This window comes from Stomoxys calcitrans, chromosome 2, assembly GCF_963082655.1.
Source record: "Stomoxys calcitrans chromosome 2, idStoCalc2.1, whole genome shotgun sequence".
In the NCBI taxonomy this organism is placed as follows: domain Eukaryota; kingdom Metazoa; phylum Arthropoda; class Insecta; order Diptera; family Muscidae; genus Stomoxys; species Stomoxys calcitrans.
In genome coordinates, this window is record NC_081553.1 from 26,783,918 (window position 1) to 26,807,456 (window position 23,539).

At 38.0% G+C, this 23,539-nt stretch overlaps 3 protein-coding genes across 3 annotated transcripts in view; 2 read left to right on the forward strand and 1 right to left on the reverse strand.

The window, feature by feature from the left end:
* Positions 1-926: 926 nt before the first annotated feature.
* Positions 927-2,237, forward strand: LOC106095800 (methionyl-tRNA formyltransferase, mitochondrial). Its single transcript, XM_013263176.2, has 5 exons — positions 927-1,102; positions 1,164-1,352; positions 1,414-1,552; positions 1,611-1,773; positions 1,838-2,237. The coding sequence occupies exons 1-5, from the start codon at positions 954-956 to the stop codon at positions 2,227-2,229; spliced, it is 1,032 nt and encodes a 343-aa protein (XP_013118630.2). The 5' UTR covers positions 927-953; the 3' UTR covers positions 2,230-2,237.
* A 548-nt stretch (positions 2,238-2,785) lies between these two features.
* On the reverse strand, positions 2,786-3,589 carry LOC106095807 (large ribosomal subunit protein bL32m). Its single transcript, XM_013263190.2, has 2 exons — positions 3,414-3,589; positions 2,786-3,347 (listed from the first exon to the last, which is right to left on the reverse strand). Exons 1-2 carry the CDS (start codon positions 3,505-3,507, stop codon positions 2,836-2,838), a joined length of 606 nt encoding a protein of 201 aa, XP_013118644.1. The 5' UTR covers positions 3,508-3,589; the 3' UTR covers positions 2,786-2,835.
* A 2,032-nt stretch (positions 3,590-5,621) lies between these two features.
* Positions 5,622-23,539, forward strand: part of LOC106080493 (all trans-polyprenyl-diphosphate synthase PDSS1) — a 135,287-nt gene continuing 117,369 nt past the window's right edge. The window contains exon 1 of the mRNA XM_059363033.1: positions 5,622-7,352. Within this exon, the coding sequence (XP_059219016.1) occupies positions 6,987-7,352 (366 nt within the window). The 5' untranslated portion in view covers positions 5,622-6,986. The remainder of the gene's footprint in view (positions 7,353-23,539) is intronic.

The following is a 23,539-nucleotide window of genomic DNA, read 5'->3' on the forward strand; positions in this document are numbered from 1 at the left end:
GACTTTCTCACTACGCAAATTTTTGACATTTCTGCCAGAGCAAAAATAAGCCAAGCTATTTTAAATTAATCAAAATTTATTGAAAATCAAACATGATTGGCTTAAAAATAATTGTTTAGTAAACTTGCAATAACAACAATTAAATACTTGGTAATTTTTCCCAGGTAAAAGTCTCTTTGGAGTAAAGTTTTTATTGTACCAAAATTTTATTAACATATAAAAGCCGCATGATTGTTTTTGCGGAAATCATTAATAATTATAAACAAATATCTAAGTGCTTTTTTATTGATCTGTTGTCATCTATCAGAGTAATACTTTTCTGTCTATTTTCGCCGACGTCTCGCCAACGATTTTTTATATGGAGTTTGACAGTATTCTGCTCGAAAAGCTGAACAGCATACATTTAGGAAACATTTAGTGTCGGATCGCTTCATTTTGTTAAAATTGAACTTTGTCGATAGTATCGATAGGAAAATGTCAATCGGTATTTTTGCCAGCACTACCGGATATCGGATAGTTATCGATATCATGCGACAAAATGTAATAATAACCGATTAATAGCGATTTGCGCTGTATGTGTCGATTTCGTATTTTTCTTGCTATATTTCGGGGACATCTTGTTTAAGACAATCCTATTACTGGTGCAATAGGTGTAGCCATCGATCTACTCTGCCATAATGATATCGCTCTAGAAGAGAATGCCCATACCAATTGATTAAGTCTGGAAAGCAACTTAATTGTGTCATACTCATTAAAGGTCCATATATGAAGTGTTTTGTAGCTAAGGAATTTTAAAGCTCTTAAATGTTAACATCCCTTTACAGTATGTGGTGCAACAATATCCGGTTCTGTTTCCTTTTTTATTAACATCTGGTAACTCCATGATTCGGCAATATGAAAACATTACATTACAATGGATCAGCTGATTGTCAGTCAAAGTGCTCATAGTAAAAATGATGTTATTAAATTGTTTTAAATATAAAAGAAAAATATTTCATGTACGTGATTACACAACAACAACGAAGGGCAAAAAACTTAATGTTTTATTTTTTGGTAAAGATACATTTTCCTTGCCGAGCCTAAAGGTGTTACACAAGCATAGGTTAGTTGTAGCTCTGTTAGCAATAGTTCCCAAGTAAAGATTTAAAATTGCTTACTTTTAGTGACGGGAACTTAGGGGTAGTGTCATCATTTAAGAGTCCTGCAAATTGTGTGCGTTTATATGCAGAACGACAGAATATACCACTGTATAAATGGCCCCTAACAACAGACCAGTGCAAACCCTATGATTTGGGTGTAGTTGTATCATTTGGTCATATGATACCTACAAAAATTATTCAGGCATTTCCTTTGTAAGTTGATCACTTATAAGGCATATGTGAATTTCTTTTCTTATTATTGTTATTAATTTAGAGGTATGATTAATGTCCATGCCAGCCTTTTACCTCAATGGCGGGGAGCAGCGCCTATTATTTATGCCCTCATGAATAACGACAAAGAGACCGGGGTGAGCATTATGCGCATAGAACCAAAGCGTTTTGATATTGGAGATGTGAGTATGCATTAATTGAAACAGTTGCGTAGTTTTTTCAATAACCTTTCTCTTTTAGATTTTCGCTCAAAAATCGGTTAAAATAGAACCAGAAACTTTTATGCCGCATCTGCACAAGAAGTTATCACAGGAAGGTGCAGATTTACTATGGCAAGTCATTGCAGGCTACCCGTCAAGTTTTGAGAATCCTCTTAAACAAAGTGATGAAAATGCAACATATGGTATGCATTTTATCTTAAAGGTAGAAGTAGGAATATTTGAAACTATTTATTATTTATTTTACAGCTCCCAAAATTACTGCATCCATATATGAAATCGATTGGAATCATTTAACCGCCGCAGAAGTTTGCAACAGATATAGAGCCTTATATGGCTTTAAGTCATTAACTTCGAAATTCCAAATGAAAACCATTGAATTATTGGAATTAAGTATGCCACCTGAAAACTCAGATCAACATCTTTCAAAGCCATTACCTGCTCCAGGATTTCTGACATATCACAGAGAACGTAAATGTTTAAGGGTACAATGTGCCAATAACACTTTCGTGGAAGTTCATCGCTTGAGGGTGGAAGGCAAAAAGGCTATGAGCGCCATGGATTTTAATAATGGATTTTTAAAAAAATTGCAAAAATATGAAATGGAATTTCAGTATAATAAAACTGCTGTTTCTTGTTAGCAAACTTAGTCGTTTTGACAGTAGAATTTTTAATAGGATTCAGTAGAGAAAATAAGCCCCCTTCTGAGTAGCTGAGATGCTAGCGAGCTATATCCTCGATTTCCACCAGAGGCTTTGGTCTGTCGATATTGTAGTCTCTGGTCCCGGTATAACTATGAGCACCACACAGGATGGACCTTGTACTCCGATCTCTGTGGTGTTCATCGTTAACATGTGTAACAATAGTTGAATGCTCCATACGCAGTAGCTGCAACTGTTGTCGCGGACAAACAACGGCATCCAGTGGAAAGTCTCAGTAAGAGGCCGGGCAGCAGCGGCACTTGCCTAAATACTGAGTGCCTATGATGCTCCATACGACAAGGCGATTTATTTACACCTTTAATTAGCCAGCGGCCATCAAGTTCCCGCGGTAATCGGTCCCATGGACCGGAACGAGCTTGCCCACAAGTAGGAGCTTGGCAAGGATCGATGTTTCTTCCACGTCGACGGCCAAAACTGGACTTCAACTTCAAGCTTCTCTAGTCATTTTTGATTTTTTTTAATAAATATACAAAAATTAATTGTTGATCGTAAAACATACTTTTTTTATTTCAATAACAATCACGTTTAAGCTAAATCATTTGGTTTTACTTCCTTGGAATTAGAAGGCTGTTGTGTGGTTTTCTGCAATAGATTCTTTGTAAACCACATGGGTCGAGGTTTGGGCATTTCAACAATACGTTTACCATTCAACATCTCAGAGGGTTGTTCCTTACGTTCACCCTCATACAACACAACAACTTCCTGTTCAACCGGTTGCAAGCCCAATTCTTCTTGAATTTTATCTTGCATTTGTTGCGTTTCCTCACGAACTTTATTGTAGCAGTGGGGACACAAGTGACCGGCCTCATAATCATGACCACATTGATTGCAAGATCGCAAATTTGTTTTTACACGCAATGGTTTCCAATTGTATTCGGGATAACCGAATTTACGATTTAAACGTTTCTCCAAAGTCCTTCGGTGTTTAGGTACAGCCCAAAGTATGCCATCTCCTATAATGTCCTTAAGAGATCTGGTTGGGGTGTTTTGGTTACGAATTTTCTCGTGTACCGATGGTAAGCCGGCCAAAGCAAATGCTAAGAACAAATATTAGTCCAATAGTCTCATGTGGCCCACTTTGATAAGAATGAGGAAATACATACCGGGAGGCAGTGAACCTTGTTGAAATAATGCTGGTAAAACTGACTCTAAGCGTTGCAAAAAGTTTGAAAAGTACAAAACCAAATTACGTGACATTTTTAATTTATTTTTTGTGGAAAAAATAAAATGGTATGCCTATTCAGTATTACGAAAACAATTCGGTTGCATTTGACATTAGCACATATGTTAGGTGTAAGTGTTGCCACTTTTACCCAAAATGGCAAAGAGCTCATAGCAAAATGAAATAGCGAATTGGGCCCAGTTACCGTACAGCTGAACCCAAAGAGATATGTCAACGTACCGGATACATAACAATTAAATTCGAAGGGACGTAAAAACGTACCGAAACACACAAAAAAGGTCAAATGAATAGAATACGAATGACTTTAGATTTTAATTGCAGTTGGGTCTATGTATAGAGATCAAGGACTGCTACAACAGCAACAACGAATAACTACTATCCCATTTAGTCGTAGTGTTCCTAGGACTAGATACTTAACAAAACACAGAAGACCAATAGATGAAACACAACATACATTTATAAACCATACAGAATGAATGAAACACAACATTCATATATAAAGCGTACACTGCCACGGGATAAGTATGGCCTTCACAAGCTCCAACCTGAGTGGTGTTCTTCGTTATCGAGAAGCTAAGCTGAAAGCTACCGGGCGCGTCCACAGGTTGCGGATAGTGGGATGATCCATACAGAGTAGCTGCAACTGCAGTCGCCGACAATCAGCGGTATCAAGTGGAGAGTCTCACTGAGAGGCCGAGTGTCACCAGCTCTTGCTTAAATACTGAGTGCCTATTATGCTCGATATGACAAGGCAAGTAATTGGCCACTTTAAATAACCAATGACCATCGTATTCCCGTGGCGATCGGTCGTATAGACCAGAACGAACTTGCTCGCCTATAAGAGCTTAACGAGGATCCAAATGAGCTAGGTTTATATGATGTTGACCACCACCAGAAGAAGAACACCACAAGAAAAGCTTTTCCTCCTGTTTTGAGGCTCCTAGTTATCAATGGAAATTTAGGTGTTTGGAAGAGAAAGTTGGTGCTTACGAGGATGGCGTTATCTAGTTATATGGCTGATATTTTTATACTACTAGCTGGACAGGACCCGCCCCGCTCAAATACTCCCAAACACCGTTGATTTGAACTCCATAATGCCATAGTCGGAAATGAAGCTCTGTAAAGGCGGTGCTTTAGGGCGTATCCCGAAACACTAGGCCCAAAATTGGATATCAAATTCGTTTTCTACTCTTAAATACCTTTCATTTGAGTCCCGTATTGTCATGATGGATCAATTAACATCTTTGACGTATTTTTAGGAGGAAAAGTGTCACCTAGACTTGAACGCAAATTTTAATGTCATATTCGTAATCTACTCCAAAATACCTTTTATTTGAGTCCCATATAGCCATGGTGGGTTAATATGCCCATTTGAGGGTGGGGCGACCCCCCATTACTTGGACCTAATTTCACATGCCATATTTGTAATCTACTACCAAATACTTTTTATTTGTGTCCCATATTGACTTGAACGTCGAATATATCTGTTTAGATGAGTTTTGGGGTTGGAGCGGTTCGCTAGACACTTGGACCCAAAATTTGAATACGTTTTCTAGTCCCTAATACCCTTCCTGCCCATAGCCGCAATCTACTCCCGAATACCTTCTATTTGAGTCTAAAATTGTCATGATCGTCCAATTAACCTATTTTCGGGGGTTTTTGGGTTGGGGAGGCCCCGCAATTACTCGAACCCAACTTTCAATATGAATTTCGTATTCTACTCCTGACTACCTTTCATTTGAGTCTCATATTGTCCCGAACACAACCAGCACAGCTGTAAACACAAAAACAAATTTATTAAACTTTTACTTTATTGTTGTTGTAGCAGGCCGATGAAGGGATTCATCGGGTCAATCCGATCGACGTTTTGCCAACACACACAAAAAAACTTGTGTACATGTGTATATACATGTGAGTACATGGCCAGAGAATATGCGAGAAAGAAGATAACAACAAAGAGAATGCGACCAAAAATCTGTCATTTTAATACCGTCAAAGCTTTAAATAACATTTACCGTTACCATTTACTGATGACAGAAAACTCAAGCTGGCAACTCCAACTTTTGGTTTGTTTTTATTTTTTTTGGGTCAACACATGTGAAGTGTCAATAGAATCATATGTTTCGGTTACGTCAAATCAATTTATTAAAAAAAGTTCCTAAACTCACACTTTCCCTTAAACATTTGGTAATAAATAAGAAAATATAGTAAATTCTTGGTAAATACAATGTTGTCATGAGATATGATAACAAAAACTAATGTTGTGAAATGCTGGAGAATCAATTTTTATCAGTAGAGGAAAAGCGGACTATTGGATAACCATACACTGGTTGGCTGCAAGGTGACCGTACACTTGTGTCCCCTTATCTATCAGCTATCTGAGTGCATGCAGTCAACGGCAACCAAAAAACAAAAGCCAAATTGAAGATCATTGATTAGTGGCAGTTGGTTTTGGGAGAGAATGTCTTACATGGCTAGGCGGTATTGATTGCAGTTAGGGAAGTTCAACTTGTCCAATGCCCAAAACAACTACTCGTCCATTGTAAGCCAAGTTCAAATCTACGGGCAGCTCAAAATTCACCATTTAACACATTGGCGGCGGGAGAGAGAATTTCGTATGCTCAATCTTTCTCTCTCTCGCTCTTTTCCTTTTTTTTGGTTAAGTTTTGTGTTATAAAGCTTTCTTAGCCAAGGCGCAGGCGCCTCTGCTACCAAACAAGTTTGAGTATCTGCAGCTTAAAGACCGAAAGACGGCAGCGTGTGCGCAACCAAGCAGCGAGTGGTGTCAGCTAAGCTCAAAGGCACCAGCAGGTTAAAACAAAAAACACTTTGCTGAAGCTGTTTGAGCCAAACGCAACTAAAGATTTTCCTTAAGCCGTCCTCCGGTCATCGTCGTTGTGTAATCGATAAAGAGAAAAATTACAAAAAAAAAAAAAAATCAAATTAATCCAAAATAATAACTTGTGGTCGCTAAACTTTTTCTTGAAGCAAAAAGTCCAAAATAGTACCAATTCTTGTGGTCGGCATAGGAAAATATTATTCAAATTTTCGAAAATAAAAAGCCGTTGCTGTGTGTGTGTGAGTGGATACGTGCGTGAAGTGCGTAACTTGAATACCTGATCGCGTTCGTGACAAAACCAAAAACCTATGCTTTTAACGGAAAATCCCAGAGTGGAGAAAGAAGTAAAGAAATTAACAAGTATCCATTGTGAAACTTAATGAAGTCGAATTGTTAAAGCAAGTGTTCATTTTTATAGAAAAAACAACAAAAGTGTAAAAACCCACCAATCGTTTTACTTTTCCTTTTTTTTTGCTTTGCTATACCAAGTAAGGGAAAGCTGATCGATCCTCCGAATAATTCAGAATACCAACTCTACATATTTATAACCACCTTCCCCTTCTAAAACGTCGAATCAATCCCCGTTTTCTTTGGTTTCCCAATCCATACCTTTTGCCGCCGATAACATATAGAAAAACATAAACAAATATAAAAATGGCCTGCTTAAGCACTTCCGGTCGCCAAGGACTGTTTGTGGCAGTCAGTGCGCGTCGTTACAATAATCACAAATATCTATGTCAACTGGTGCTGCCACCGCAATTGCAACATCACAATGCCGCCCACAACTCGGCTGCCAGCAGAGGATCTTTTACAAGTGCTAATGGCAGTAGCAAAACGAATACTAAAACTGGTCTTGTTGCCGCCACTGCTTCAAGGTTGTTGAGCTGCAATGCAGCGAAGACTTCCGCTTCCTTGTCTAACGCACCATCGTCATCAGCGATGGCTTTGCCATTTCAACAAGCTAAACGTTACTACCATGGAATAAATGGTGGAGCCAATGCTAATGTTTTCAATGTAATGGTAAGTTTTGTTGCAATACCAAAACAAAAAAGAGACGGTTTTGAATAGAATATAAATTTTTTTTTATTATTTTTAAATGTAAAAAGTGATAGAGGGTGTTAAGATTTACAAATTTATATATGTTGTCTACGGAAACGTAGATGATGGTGTAAAAGGGAAGAGTCATAACTTTCAGCGGAGAATCGACTTGGGCTTATAAATAGTTTACGTACAGGAATTCGTAAGAACTCAAAAATAGGAAAAAAAGGTACCAAGACAATCTTATCCTAAGTATCCAAAGTCTTATATTGAATCAAATTGCAAATTTTGCCCATGAACATTCCACTAAGGAACAGGGGCAAACTTCTCACATATCAATGAGTGCAGTCCGATTCAAGTTTAAGCTCAATGATAAGGGGCCTCCTTTTTATAGCCAAGTCCGAACGGGGTACCGCAGTGCGACACCTCTTTGGAGAGCAGTTTTACATGGCATAGTACCTTACAAATGTTGCCAGCATAAAGAGGGGAAAACCACCGCTGAAAAAAAATTTTCTAATGGTCTCGCCAGGATTAGAACCCAGGCGTTCAGCGTCATAGGCGGATATGCTAACTTCTGCGCTACGGTGGCCTCCAACCTTATATTGAATCACTAAATAAAATTCTAGACCTTGAGGTTGAAGTATCTTTGTGGGGTTCAGATGTTGTAGCAGTGTGTAACACAGCAGCCAGTACATATAACAGGCTGCTATGGGATTGGAGGTCCTCAAAAACTTTTAAGCGATACATTTTCACTTTTTTTATTATTCTGAAAACTCTTTGGGTACAAAATTTACCTGTAATTTGTGAACCATACCGTACATACATATTTGGCACCTATTCGTTACGAGGCACCTATTGAGGACCCACCTCAGATTAGTTTTTAAATTCGCATTCGAATTTAAATGATTGGGCTTTAAATTTAGAGTCATAGAGAGGCTGTTGTCAGTTGCCTAGAATATTGCATGCCGTTGTAGTTTAGGATGAACCTAAGTTGGGGAGTTAATCCGGGGACGGTTGTTTGGCATCTGCGCAACTGTGCCATCCTACGGCAATGCTAATCTCAGGGGCAAGGAAAAGTTCACAAGGAGAGGTGCGGGATTAGAACTGGCAAATTATCGATAATCACCATATTTGCAATTTTTAAAATAAATATCGATAGCATCGATACTATCGCTAATTTCTTTCTTAAAATTTTAATTTTTAAATTGTTCAAATTTAAACAAATTTTAATTTCGACAAATAAGCCTGGATACTCAATGTGGTGTAATGTGGCCGAATTTGTTTGTTTTTTCTAATTATGCAATTTTTTAATTTTCCCGATAGTATCGATAGAATAATCTTAAAAAAATCGATATTTTGTCAGCTCTATGCTGAATGCCATGCTTTATCTTAAGCCTTTACACCTGTATTTTGATCCTTAGACTAAGGGAGTCAGAAACCTAGCCCTTCCAAAACTTTGGACATTCGTCGGTCCTGTTGCGAGGGTTGGAGATAAGACGCGAAGGGTTATTTACCAAGCAAATCCGTCCTTGTTGACAGGTTGGACAACGTTTCGCCTTTCCCAGAACCTTCTGCATTCAAAGATAGGTCTAAATTTGAAAGGATCGTCGGAGCAGGATCCTTGTTGTTCCATCCAATCGATTGTTGAATTCTGTTAAGTATCCAGACCTAGGAACTCTGTGACTTAGTTGGGGTGCGTGCAGAGGGATCTGGTCGGTTAAATGGGTGGCAAGTCATTGGCACATACATCCAACACGCTGGCATCAATTCTAGCTCTAAAGGAGTTGAGGCGGTTACATCTGCCGGAAAGCAATTGTGCCAGAACTGTTTTGGTTTGCCGAAGGAGGCTTACTCCTCCATGGGTAGCGGTCGATCTAAGTTCACTCGGTAGCTGTTCACCGCTTTTGTTACCGTATTTGTGTGATTATTATCTAGACCAGCCCTAATATCTGTGGGCGATGGATGCCTATCCGCAAAATGGTGATTGCGATGGTCTCTCAGATAGCAACCCAGTAATTACAGCTTAGATAGCATGCAGTGATGCCTTTGCACGGTTATGATATTTGTCTCCTGTTGGAGGTTGCTGTTGTAGCAGCCGATGAAGAACTTCATCGGGTCAATCCGTAACATCGGCTGCCATGGGTTGGAGGTATCCCACATGAGAACAAGGGAACCGCCCGTCGCAGTATGTAGGGCAGCATTCAGGCAGATGTTATTGTTATTCCACTGCTGGCGAACCAATTGCTTTGTATATAGTCAAGAAGGTTTCATTGTTTGCATTCCAAGTGCTTCCGGCAAGCGACTTGAAGATCGTATTTCTACTCCTGACCTTGTCATAAATTGCAGTGGCATGGACGGAAGATTTACAAAAAGTGTTGTATTTTTGGAAATTTGGTGGCTGGAATCCTTACGCCTTCGATTATCATATTCAACATATTCGACATCTTATAATCTCCGCTGATGATGGAGTGAACTGTATGGCTGTAGCATTGGTGGCGGATAACTTAACTTAACATGTAACAGGGAGTCATATAGGCTTCTGATCGGGTATAACTTGTCAGACTATCGTGAAGTCATTGGAGACGATTTCTATGTGGTACTGTCACGATATACATGCAGAGTCAGCCGTCGTTGAAGCATTTGGCCATGGTTCCAGTGGGGCTAAGACTGTTTAGAACTGCAAGGACTTCCCACGAAGCAAAGGCTGTTAAGCTCTGCTGAGTCCTGTTTCTTCACAGTGTGGTGGACAGTGGTGCAGCAATGGATCGCTGTTTAGTGCCGATCTGAGTCAGTGAAGCCTCCTTTTTAAGAGCTTCTTGGTAGGGTTGACGTTTTGCAGAGTGGCAAAGTCTCCGTCGTCGAGTATTTTCACGAAACAATTTCTAGCCATGTCCGTCCGTCTGTCTGTTGAAATCACGCTACTGTCTTTAAAAATAGAGATATTAAGCTGTAACTTTGCACAGATGGGTTATATCGGACTATATCTTGATATAGCCCCCATATTGACTGATCCGCCGATTTAGGGTCTTAGGCCCATAAAAGCCACATTTATTATTTGATTTTACTGAAATTTGGAACAGTGTGTTGTGCTAGGCCCTTCGACATCCTTCTTCAATTTGGATCAGATCGATCCTGATTTGAATAGCTGTAATATAGACCGATCCGAAATTTGGAACAGTGAGTAAAGTTGAGCCCCTCGACATATTTCTGCAATTTGGCTCAGATCGTTCCAGGTTTTGATATAGCTGCCATATAGACCGATCTCTCGATTTAAAGTCTTGGCCCCATTTATAATCCGATTTCACTGAAATTTGATACAGTGACTTATGTTAGGCTTTTCGACATCCATGTTTTATATGGCTGAGATCGGTTTATTTTTAGATATAGCTACTAAAAAGATCAATATTTTGTTATACACAATTGAACAATGACTTGGAGTTATAAGTATTTGGTCCAAATCGGAACATATTTTGATATCCCTGCTACGAGGCATTAGGTATGAATTTTTCACCGGATTTTGACGAAAGGTGGTTTACATATATACCCAAAGTGGTGGGTATCCAAAGTTCGGCCCGGCCGAACATAAAGCCTTTTTACTTGTTTATCTTATTTTATACAATTTTATTGTTTTTTATTTACATATATTTTGTTTTATTTGCATTTTTTCATTTTATTTTAATTTATTTTATTTTATTTTGTTCGGTTATATTTTATTTTTATTTTTTTGTTTTATTTTTTATTTAACTTTTTTCTTTTGATTTTTTTTTATTTTATTGTTGATATTTTTTATTTTATTATTTTATTTTATTTCATTTCATTTCATTTTATTTTATTTTTTTTATTTTATTTTATTTTATTTTATTTTTTTTTTTTTATTTTATTTTATTTTATTTTATTTTATTTTATTTTATATTATTTTATTTTATATTTTATTTTATTTTTTTATTTTACACCCTCTCCTGTTGTGGAAGTTATAAAAATAATTGAATGCACATTTCGCCCAATATAGTCAGCTGGTCTATATTTTGCCTTCTTTTACTTGTTTTGATTGATTCAACGACTATGTACATATTTTGAAAATTTTTTCTGGAAAATATTGTTCACCTGCTCTTATCAACAGAAATATGTTGCAAACTTTTGTGAATCATGAAAATCAAAAGTAAGTCAAGGCAAATCATACAGTCACTATGAATCATGCACAAATTCGAATAAATTTTTTATTTTTATTGCCACAGATAACTCTTGGTGCATATAACTTAAGTTGCACCAACAATTCGATTAAGAATTTCTCATTTTGAATAGATTTACGCACTTTTTGTTGTTTGCCATGAATTTTTTAGTAATTCTAGACATCAGTGATAAGATGAGATTAAAACGTTATGAGCCAAGTCTTATACAATAGATTTCGAAATTCAAAATTTTGAATATTCATTAATGTCATATACATAATCTAATTAATTCATGTAAATCTTATTTTCTTGGATAGGTTTGTTATCATCACGTGTCCCATACTACTTGACCATCTCGTTAATGTTTACTCGTGGGTCTGGCAAATTCCTATTCAATTCTAATGTAAACAAGTAAAAATCATTAAGTACGGTCTTGCTGAACTTTGGATACCCACCTCCATAGATATGTTCATCATTCTATCTTATTATAACTCCACTACTATATCCATAGTTATATCCCAATATGGGCTGATCTGGATTATACTTGATTTATAAGTGCCGAGTAGCCTTGGACAAGTCATAGCTTTAGCGAAATCGGGCAATAAATCCCGAATTAAGACCCTCAATAAGAAGATTGGTTTATATATTAGAACTGGCAAAATCATTGGCACTATCGATGTCATTATCGATATTTTATTTTTTATCTGAATATCGATTGATATTTTTCCTATCGATACTATCGGCAAAGTAAATTTTTTTGCAAAATTGAAAAAAAAAAATATGCGATACGACACTGAATATGTTCTATAAGATACATTGCGCCTATAGAGGGCGCTATTTTCATCTGATTGGGCTAAAATTTTGTACAATGATTTCTCTCATGACTTTCTACTGAAGTCATGTAGTATGCGTTAAGTAAAATACTAATTTTAGAATGTTCTTGTTTTAGTTCTGTTCGAATTTTAAAAATATCCCGCCTTATCTCGCATCTTTGTACCCAGAGTGACCTTTATGCAAACTTTCAATTTTGTACATTCAGCCGTTTCGTCTGGGTGAATATAAACCACTAAATAAATAGATGACAAAAGGATAGGGAGCATATTCATTAAGTTTCCGTTTGCCACACAACTAAATATCCATTTCCGTATGCAATACTGTGGAACAGCGAAACTTTCGGTAGGAAGGCGAAAATCCCTTAGTCCTATGTCTTCTCCTCGCTATTGCGGTGTTTTGACCCACGATAGACTCTGCAGAAGTTCCACTTCACTTAAACGACATGACGTTGCATTCAGCAGTCATGAATCCCATCAGCAGCACGAATCATGCTTTTTAAAAAGCAGGCTAAGTAAAGCCCTGATTTAATAACATGATAGGTGCCGGCCGCATTGATGACTCGGTACCCAGAAGAGTCCGGTAGTTCTTCCCATTGTCAGAAAAAACTTTGCATCTTCTAACTTATCTCGAACCCACACGGCAGAGCCTTAAGCGACGCCAGACTGTCCACACACCAAAGTCGTGACATTCCCAATAAGCAGCCGCTACTGCATCGACGTCGTTTCCAGTGCTTTTGGGGTCAGGAGGAAGACATGCGCCTCAAAGACGCTACACACGCCCAAATGGCTATATGACTCTATTATTTCAAGGAACTCCTGTAGATTCCTTGCCTGAGAAAGGTGGGGTACTTAAAGCCCAGAGATCCGCTTACAAGAAATTAAAAGAAGGATTTCTCTGGTACATAAACCGTCGCGCCGAATGTGGCCTGCTTCCACTAAACAGTTCTAATCGGTCTCGGTCTCACATCGGCTACAGGACTTTTCATGTATATCGAGACATTGTCAAGAGTCTTCAGGGTCAGGAGAAGTCCTCCGCTTAAAACACTATACTGATATCCGGAAGCCTATATGAGGTCCCAATACCAAGGAACTCAATATGGACTCCTGGCCCGAAACCTCTATCCAATATTGACCAATCCGTGTCTACAGCTTCTGGGGAAGGCAGGGTACCCCCAGACATTACGAATTCGCAACCTCTTCTGCATCGACATCGTCTCCAGAGTCTTCAGGGTCAGAAGAAGACCTCCGCTTAAAACTCTATACTGATATCCGGAAGCCTATATGAGGTCCCAATTCCAAGGAACTCTATATAGACTCCTGGCCCGAAACCCCTATCTAATTTTGACCAATCTGTGTATACAGATTCTGGGAAAGGCAGGGTAGCCCCAGCTACATGGTTGGAAGTAGCTGGGGCTACTCTTCCTTTCTCAGAATCTGCATACACGGATTGGAAATGATTTCTTTGATACATAACCTTTGGTGTGAAATGTAGACACCATGCTGCATCTTCTGACCCGTTTCGACCTTACATGTTCCAACGGCAGAGCCTTAGGTGCCGCTTAACTGCCCACGTATAACTACTAAATGTAAGGAAAAGGGGATACTTCTCTCACATCAATGAGTGCAGTCCGATTAAAGTTTAAGCTCAATGATAAGGGGCCTCCTATTTGATGCCGAGTGCGAACGGTGTGCCGCAAGCGCTGCCACATGGTAGAGAAGTTGTCCAGAATACCTCACAAATGTTGCTAGCATTAATAAGAAGCTAACCACGGCTGAAAATTTGATTTTAACGCCGGGATTTGAATTCAGGCGGTCGACAAACATTTTAACCTGAAAGTCAAATTGGACACTCTACTGCATCGATATCGTGCCCAGTTTTTTCAGATCAGCTGAAGACGTCCGGTTGAAAGAGGCTGATGTTGTCCAGAATCCTACTTATTCCAAGGAATTTAATGTAGACTTCTGGCCCGATATCCCTATCCAATTCCGACCGATCTGTGTGTATACCCAGAAGGTTCTGGGAACCATGAGCTACTAGAGATCCCCATTTGGGAATACGTTCAGCCTAAACAAGGACTCCTTTGATATATTATCCGTCAAGCCGAATGTATTCTGCCGCCACGCCGCATCTTCTTACCGGTATCGTCCTTACAAAGCCCTACAGAAGAGCTTTCAGCGCACCACGTCTATCTATGTGACAGTCCGTATGGGCAGCCGCTCTTGCGTCCACATCCTCCATCCAATGCCTTCAGTTTCGCGACGATTTCCTTCTGAAAGACGTTACAACCGTTCAGAAGTCCATATGAATCTTTAATTCCAACGAGTTTAATGTAAACTCCTGCTCCGGTGCCTAAACCCAATTTTTAAACGGTTGAGTCCAAGCAACAACTATGTACCCCCTACTCTTTTCTGGAAAAAGATGTCCAGCTCTTTAACAAGTAAGGACTCCCCTAGTACATTATCCGTCGCGCCGAATGTAGCCTGCCTCATCATCAGCTCTACCAGAACATAAGAATTCCCATAGTTTAAAGAACAGAAGGTTCCCCACCCACTTAGTTTAAACTTTGCTCACCAGTTTACCGGAATAGAAGAATTCCCAAAGTTTGAGGTAGGATTGGTTCCCGACTCACTCAGACTAAAGGCTCTCTTAGGGCACTGTTCTTTCTTCGGGATTAGCAATGCCGCGGTGCCCTGTACCTTCCTGGTCATTCTGCGGAGGGTACAGCTGCCTAAAGACTGAAGCCTTATTACACATCCATAGTTCAGAATCGGTCGAAAAACCGCCGATACATTCAGTTCAATTTCCTCGGCGGGGAAAAAACGCATTCAGACCCTTTCCTTGACGTCACTCCTTCTGTAAAGTTCCTGGACAAGAATCACAGAGAGGAATGATTTGAATTCCAATTTAGATATTAAATTCGTTTTCCGTAGCGCAGAGGTTAGCATGTCCGCCTATGGAATCCTGGCCAGAACATCAGAAAATATTATCAGCGGTGGTTATCCACTCCTAATGCTGCCGACATTTGTGAGGTTAGCATGTCCGCCGCTTAAGATGCTGAGAGCCCGGGTTCAAATCCCGGTATGAGCATCATAAAAATTTTAAGCGTTGGTTATCCCCTTATTAATACTGGCTACATTTGTGAGGTATCCTGTCATGTTAAAACTTCTCTACAAAGTGGTGTCGCTATGCGGCACTCCGTTCGGATTCGGCATAAAAAAGGAGGCCCCTTATCATTTAGATTAAAACTTTTATTGGACATCACTTATTGATATGTGAGAAGTTTGCCCCTCTTTGCATTTGCATTTGGAGAATTAGCAGCGTAGGATCTGGCACGCAGTACCACTTCAACAATACACGGAACAAAGTTTAGCATGGCGCTTATTTGGAGAATATCTTGCACCACAATTGTGCAGCAAACTACTCTGAACCACTTCCCATAAGGAATTAGCCATTTGAGTCTATTCCACTTTAGGCCCCTATTTCTTTGAAAACTTGTCTGATTTGGCGAATGTGGACATTCGCAAGTTGTTGGGCTTTTTGCAGCGAACTGGATGGTTCAAGGGTAGGAACTAGAAGGCATCTTCCCTCTCTTCTTGTGGTATCACAATTTTCGAAAACATCTAATTGAGTTTGATGGCAATTGTCACATAATCCTAACCTAACTTAAGGCGTCTCTCCGTTTACATGCAATCGAGGTACATGTCGCAAGGTTCAAAAATTATATAAATGAGTCAGACTGTAGACTGCTACTGTAATTCAGCATAGACCAATCTTCCGATTTTAAAGATAACGTATTTATCATCCTATTGCTATAAAATTAAGCATGATGATTTGTATAAGCTCCTATCTCTTTCCAAGTATGTCAGCCATAAAATTTTTGAATAATTACTGTAAGAAATTTAATTGATCGCAGTATTAGACCAGAAGCACCTTATCTAGCTCATTTAATTTTGATTAATCTGCGACAACAGCAGACTCGTTAGTGCTATAGCATGCCATTTGAAAGATTGCCTCCTGCTGCTGTTGTGGCGGTTCTAAGAAATTCGAACATTGACTGACATGCATTGCGCAATTTTGCAACGTTAACATGCATATTTACGTTATATTTTGCTATACCTATCAGTATTTGCATTAATCTATAGCACGGAAATTATTTAAAGTTGTAACTGTAACCATGAATAGCGTTTTGTGTTTTTTCATTAAATGTTTGTTCGCTGGTAACGGCATCTAAGTGAATGTTTGGTTACCACAAAGGTGTTTCAATTGCTGCTGCTGCGGCCACCAATTGCTACCGCTATCAAGACAAGAAAAACAAAGTGTCAAGTTGAGGCCGCAAAAGAAATATGGCAAAAAATTAAATCCAATTGGATTGGGCTGGGAAAAACTAAGCACACCACAAAAAATATCAACTTTTTGGCAAAGAAGAAACAAACAAAAAAAAAACGAAAATCAAATGAAAACTAAAAATAGATAGTTAGCAGGCTTAGCTTGATATCCGCCCCAAAGAGTAGCCGTGGCAGATAGGTAAAAAGCCATATGTTGATATGTTATTTTGTCTTAATGTGCACATATTCCATGATGGCTAAATGCTATAGCTGCCCATTGCCGCGCGTTGCCAATTCGCAAATGAAAGTGAAATTTATACAACGGGCCAAGTGATAATTGCTGAGATTTTTCCTTTACTTTTGTCCAAAACAACAACAAACTCGGCAGCACTCATATTGGCCAACGGGCTAGGCAGTCACACCATCAGCATGGTGGGCAATATTCATTGAAGAATAATTTTTTGCTTTTATGAGACATTTGAATCTTGCGTTTTTTTTTCTTTTTATTGCTTTTTACTTTAGGTTTCTACGGTAATTTTGTTTTTTGGATTATGAATAGCCGCAACATTTTTTTGGGGCATTCTCTGTGCGTTTTCCAAATATTTTGGCTTTGTGTCTTATGTAATTTCTCTAAAGCGAAAGTAAGCCAAGTGAAGTAATCGAAGCAGAAGAAGTAGTAACAATAATCAGCTGATGATTTGTTTACATACGCTTCAGTGTCTCTCAGTTGTTCTGTTATAAGCTCTCTCTCTCTCTTACTCACTTTCTTTTATTACTTCTTTGTTTTGTATGTATGTATGTGTTAATAAATGTTTATGATTTATTCTATGGTCAAGTAGACTGCAATAAAAACTTTGACAGTAGTTTTAAGCGAAAGTAACAACAGCTTTTATTTGTCTTTGCAAATACTTTGTTGTTATCTGTTGTCCAGGGTTGCTGCCTTCAATGACCAGCATTTGCAGCTCATACTGTTTTGAAGTTCAATTCAAGGTGTGTCGTTTATCAAGAGCACTAGTTAAAAATGTCAACAAACTCTGCCTTATTTGTTTTATGACACTTTTGAATCTCTATTTATGAGGTTTAAGCGAAAGATACTCATGCAAACTTGCTATTAGCAGCTTTTGCATAGTAATTAAATTTTTATATTGTTAGAAAAAAAAATTTATTTTACTTTAATTACAATGTTGGCATGTAAATTATTTTGGACTTCTATATTTTGCCAATGTTGTTATTAAATTAATTTTTTTTTATGTTAAAAAATATAATTTTATGACTTGCAGATTAACAGCTGAAGCGTGTTGTGGTGTCCCTGGTTAAAAACGGGACATACATTCAGCACGTTGGTAGGAGTGTTTTATTTACCCATTAAGCGGATTTTCTCGCTTAGTTTGTATGGAGAAAAATTCTATCCCCGTTTGGCTAACCGGCTAATCTTATCGCCGTTGATTAAAAGTATGGGTCATCATTCAATTTGAATGACAAAACTAAAAGAGGAAGAACGCAAAATATTTATTCATTGATTAAACGTGGCAGAATATCCTAAACAATATTCCCACTTCAAAACGTTTAATAAAATTACATTTATGAACTCCGAGAAGCATTTATTATACTCACCACCATAGGAGGGGGGTATACTAATCTAGTCATTCCGTTTGTAACACCTCGAAATATTCGTCTAGGACCCCAGTATCGTCGTACTGAATCGATCTAACCATGTCCGTCCGTCTGTCGAAATCACGATAGAGGTCAAACGCGTAAAGCTAGCCACTTAAAATTTTGCACAGATACTTAATATCGATGTAAGTCGTTGGGGATTGCAAATGGGCCATATCGGTTCAGATTTAGATATAGCTCCCATATAAACCGAACTCGCCATTTGACTTCCTGAGCCCTTGGAAGCCGTAATTTTTGTCCGATTTGCTGAAATTTTGCATGTAGTGTTCCGTGATGACTTCCAACAACGGTCCAAATCGGTCTATAACCTGATATAGCTCTCATATAAACCGATTTCACGATTTGACTTCTTGAGCCCCTCAAAGACACAATTTTCATCCGATTTGGCTGAAATTTTGCACGTGGTGTTCTTTTACGACTTCCAAACTGGGCTGTTCGGTCCAAATCGGTCTATAACCTAATGTATAGCTCCCATATTAACCGATCTCTCGATTTGACTTCTTGAGCCCTTTCTGTCCGATTCGGCTGATATTTTGCATGTAGTGTTTTGTTATGACTTCCAACAAATGTGCCAAGTACGCCCACAATCGGTCTATAACCTGATATAGCTCCCATGTAAACCGGTCTCTTAATCATCCTTGTTCGGTACCTAGAAGCTTTAATTTTTGCTGGTTTGACAGAAGTTTGGTATGTAGAATAAAAATATGCCCTACAACTTAATTTATTTTGCATAAATATTTAGCAGAATCCATGGTGGTGGGTTCCCAAGATTCGGCCCGGCCGAATTTAGCATGCTTTTACTTGTTTTTAATTAAAATGACTTATTTTGTTTGTTTTGTTGATAATTGATTATTTCGTATGTGGTGTCAGTGTTGCCAACGTTGAAGTACAAAGAATTTAGCAGAAGGAGCGTTTTATTTATTCATAAGCTAGCGAATTCCCTAGACTGGTAAATCGGTTAAAAAATAATGCTCTTATGGGCTTCAGAACCTTTATTTGGAGATCGGTCTATATGGCAGCTGTATCTAAATATAGTTCGATTTCATCCATATTTAGATCAGATGTCGATAGGCTTCAAATAACTCACTGGTTCAAATTTTAGCGAAATCGGGTAATAAATAAAGCTTTTATCTGCTTCAGACCCTTTATAGGCAGATCGGTCTATATGATGGCTATATCTAAATATAGTCCGATCTGAACCATATTTGGGTCCTATATTGGGAGGCCTAAAACTACTCATCGTTTGAAATTTCAGCGAAATCGGTTAAAAATTAAAGCTTGTAAGGGCTTTAGACCCTTAATCGGGAGTTCGGTCTATATGGCAGCTATATCTAGATATAGTTCGATCTGAATCACATTTGGCTCAGATGTCGGGAGGCGTAAAACTACTCACTTTTTCAAATTTCAGCGAAATTGGATAAAAAGTAAAACATTAATGAGCATTAAACCCTTTATCAGCAGATCGGTCTATATAAGCAGCTACATCCAAATATGGTCCTATTTGGCCCGTTCAAAAACTTAACCAGCGTGCATCAAAAATATGTATCTGTGCCAATTAAATGAGAATTAGACCCTTTATCAGCAGATCGGTCTATATAAGCAGCTATATCCAAATATGGTCCAATTTGGCCCATGTCAAAAACTTAACCAGCATGCATCAAAAAGATGTATCTGTGCAAAATTTCATCTCAATATCTCAATTTTTAAAGGCTGTAGCGTGATTACAACAGACGGACGGACATACAACGTCATATTCCAGAATGTTACGACGATCCGAAATATATATATTGTACTTTGTAGGGTCGGAAATTGATATTTCGATGTGTTGCCAACGGAATGACTCAATGAATATACCCCCTATCCTACGGTGGTGGGTATAAAAGTCCTTATACTGTTTTTGGCAAAAGCTCTAATCAACACGTACACACGATGTGTACAATCATGATGTGCCTTATAAAAAAGTCAATAATATTCTATTCAGAACATACACATCCTTAGTCGGTTTGATAGTCCGTAGAAAGTATTTTTGTCCAAGAAATAAATTCAAATTTCTTTTATTAAAAAACTCAATATTGTTTGGGGATTTTTATTGGGGATATGCACTTGTAATTGGGGACTTTTAGGGACAAAAGTACAAGGGACGAAAAAATACTGGCAACCCTGAGATTAGTATACCCATGACTTAACTACCAGGTAGTGTACCGTAAACAGCTGAGTACAATTTTTTGTCGCGAAGTGCACTATCTATCAACGAGTTTTGGTTGTGTGTGTGCATTACAATTAAGAACCATAGAACACACAAACAACTAAAAATGGCGCGAACTAGTAACATACACGAAATCAGGGTTGCACTAATCATCGATTTTGATAGATAGTGCATTCAATATTTTGTTGTTGGGCAACTGCCACTACCTGTACATGAATATATCTTGAGTATACCCCCATTCGAATGTTGGTGGGTATAAAAATATTTAAAAGCTTGCAAAACAAAAACGCTCTCGTAAAAGGGAAAATTAAGTTTAATAAAGAAAAGTTTTAATAAACTTTCTATGTGATAAACAAAATGCTGTTAAAAAATTTAATTTTATACCTATGTAATATTGAACTGAATTATAATTAGCCTCGTTTCCTCTGATTTCTGTTAACATTGTCTGCTGTCCATAAGTTTCATTTTACATTTTTAACATGCTGTAAATGAAGACATTTGTCAATCAAATCAATGGCATAATTGAATTAAAAACATAACTGTATACAAACCCTAAACATAATCGCTGTCATAACTTTCTCAAAAAAGCAAAAAAAAAAAAAAACAAAATAACCTCAGACATAACATGAAACTTTTAAAAAATGCTCAAGTAGCCAAACACTTTGTAGTTGACACCACTTGACAACGAAAAACATTTTGTTTGGTTAATTGTTAGTATGCTTGGCGTTTTTTCGTTTTTTTTTTGTCGGACAGTTATAATGATGACTACGATGATTATTGTCATTGAAATTGTATTGTTGTTACCAGGCTATTACCCCAAAAAGATAGCTAGCTTGCTCTTGCATCTCTAGCCATGATACACAAAAACGCAGAGATTCACATTACCATGTGGAATCTAAAGTTGAATTATAATAAACGAAATTAAACGAATCCATCTATCAGCGCTAAACCATAAATAAACTCGCAAATAGAAAGCGCACGTCCGTGCGCAGAAGCTATTGCGGCGAATGACAAGCGACAAATGAAGAAATCCCCACAACGAAGAGTTTTAGAGGTTGTCACATCACGTCGCGCCTTTAAGGCCCCCCACCGCCCAGTTGCCCATGAGCACCAAAATAAATAATCAAAGAAAAAAATTAGAAAAATTGTTCATTAATAAGTTTTTTTTTTCTGGCAATGATAGTAGAGGGGTTCCACTGAGGGGTGGTTCACCAGCCAACACTTTCTCAGTGGCAACTATGGGGTCAGCTGCCGTCGTCACTGCGTTTTGTCAGCAGTTGATGAAAAAAAAAAAAATTTTACTCAAAAATTTTAATACCACAACAATGACCATTCAAATCAGGCTTAAAATAAATAAAAAAAAATAACAAAACAATGACGCCAACATTAGTGTGGCTGTTAAATTTCTATTTCATTCATATATTATTATATTTTGGCCATTGCCGCCTTTAACGTTGTCGCATTGGCTTTGACTTATGAACAGCTTATGCAGCCAAGAGGCCAAGAGGCTAGCCAATATTGTTATTCACTTAAAGATTTTGATATGCCCCCATAGATAGTGGGGCGATAGTGGTACATATTACCACCACTTATCAGTTGATTTTGTTTTTTTCTCGTTGTTGTTGTTGTAATTTTTAGAGGCAAAGTTAGGCCGCCTTTTAGATGAGTTTGGTAATGGGTATGGGCCAACACTGTTTCTCAATAATATTTGTTTTTATCATGGCAATAAAATCTCCAATGATTTTTGAATTTACACTATCTGTTGCAAATTGGAATATAATATCTGGTCTTTGTTTTTCGAGCATAAATTTTTTGGCTATAAAGGCCAGCCACGCAGCTAGGTCACAATTAGTTGTTATCAATATCAAATAAGCCGATACAAACAAAGTTGTAAATGCAAATTTGCCCCTGAACATTTCATTAAGGAACAAAACTAATATCAATGAATGCTGTCTGATACAAGTTTTGAGCTTAAAGATAAGTTACATCGTTTTAAGCAGCCACCACAGAGGCCACCGTAGCGCAGAGGTTAGCATGTCCGCCTATGACTTTGAACGCCTGGGTTCGAATCCTGGCGAGACCATCAGAAAAAATTTTCCGTAGTGGTTTTTCCCTCCTTATGCTGGCAACATTAGTGAGGTACTATGCCATATAAAACTTCTCTCCAAAGAGGTGTCGCTCTGCGGCACGCCGTTCGGACTCGGCTATAAAAAGGAGGCCCCTTATCATTGAGCTTAAAATTGAATCGGACTGCACTCATTGATAGGTGAGAAGTTTGCCCCTGTTCCTTAGTGGAATGTTCATGGGAAAAATTTGCATTTGCAATTAACATCGTTTTAATTGCTGAGCTCGAACGGCGTGACACAAAGCCACACCACTTAGTAGAGAGTCGGCTGAGTAACTCAAAAATGTCGACAATATTAGTGAGCAGATAAACATGGCAGACATTTTTTGAAGAGAATAAAATTTTTTTTAGAGAATAAAATTTTTTTTAGAGAATAAAATTTTTTTTAGAGAATAAAATTTGGGTATAATTTTTTTCAAAATGAGTACATGATAACATTTTCCTAAAAAAAAAGAAAAACTGACTAAATTTTCCTTAAAAAAACACAAGTAAGAGCGTGTTAAGTTCGGCCGGGCCGAATCTTATATACCCTCCACCATGGATCGCATTTGTCGAGTTCTATGCGCGTTATCTCTTTTTAGGCAAATAAAAAATATTGAATAAGAACTTTTATGTAATTGGAGCTATATCAAGTTATAGTCCGATTCGGACTATAAATGAATGCTGAACATTGTAGAAGTCATTTCAGTTCATTCGAATAAGAATTGTACCTTGTAGGGGCTCAAGAAGCAAAATCGGGAGATCGGTTTATATGGGAGCCGTATCAAGCCAATGATCGATTCAGACCTTATAAGACACGTATGTTGAAGGTCATGAGAGAAGCCGTTGCACAAAAT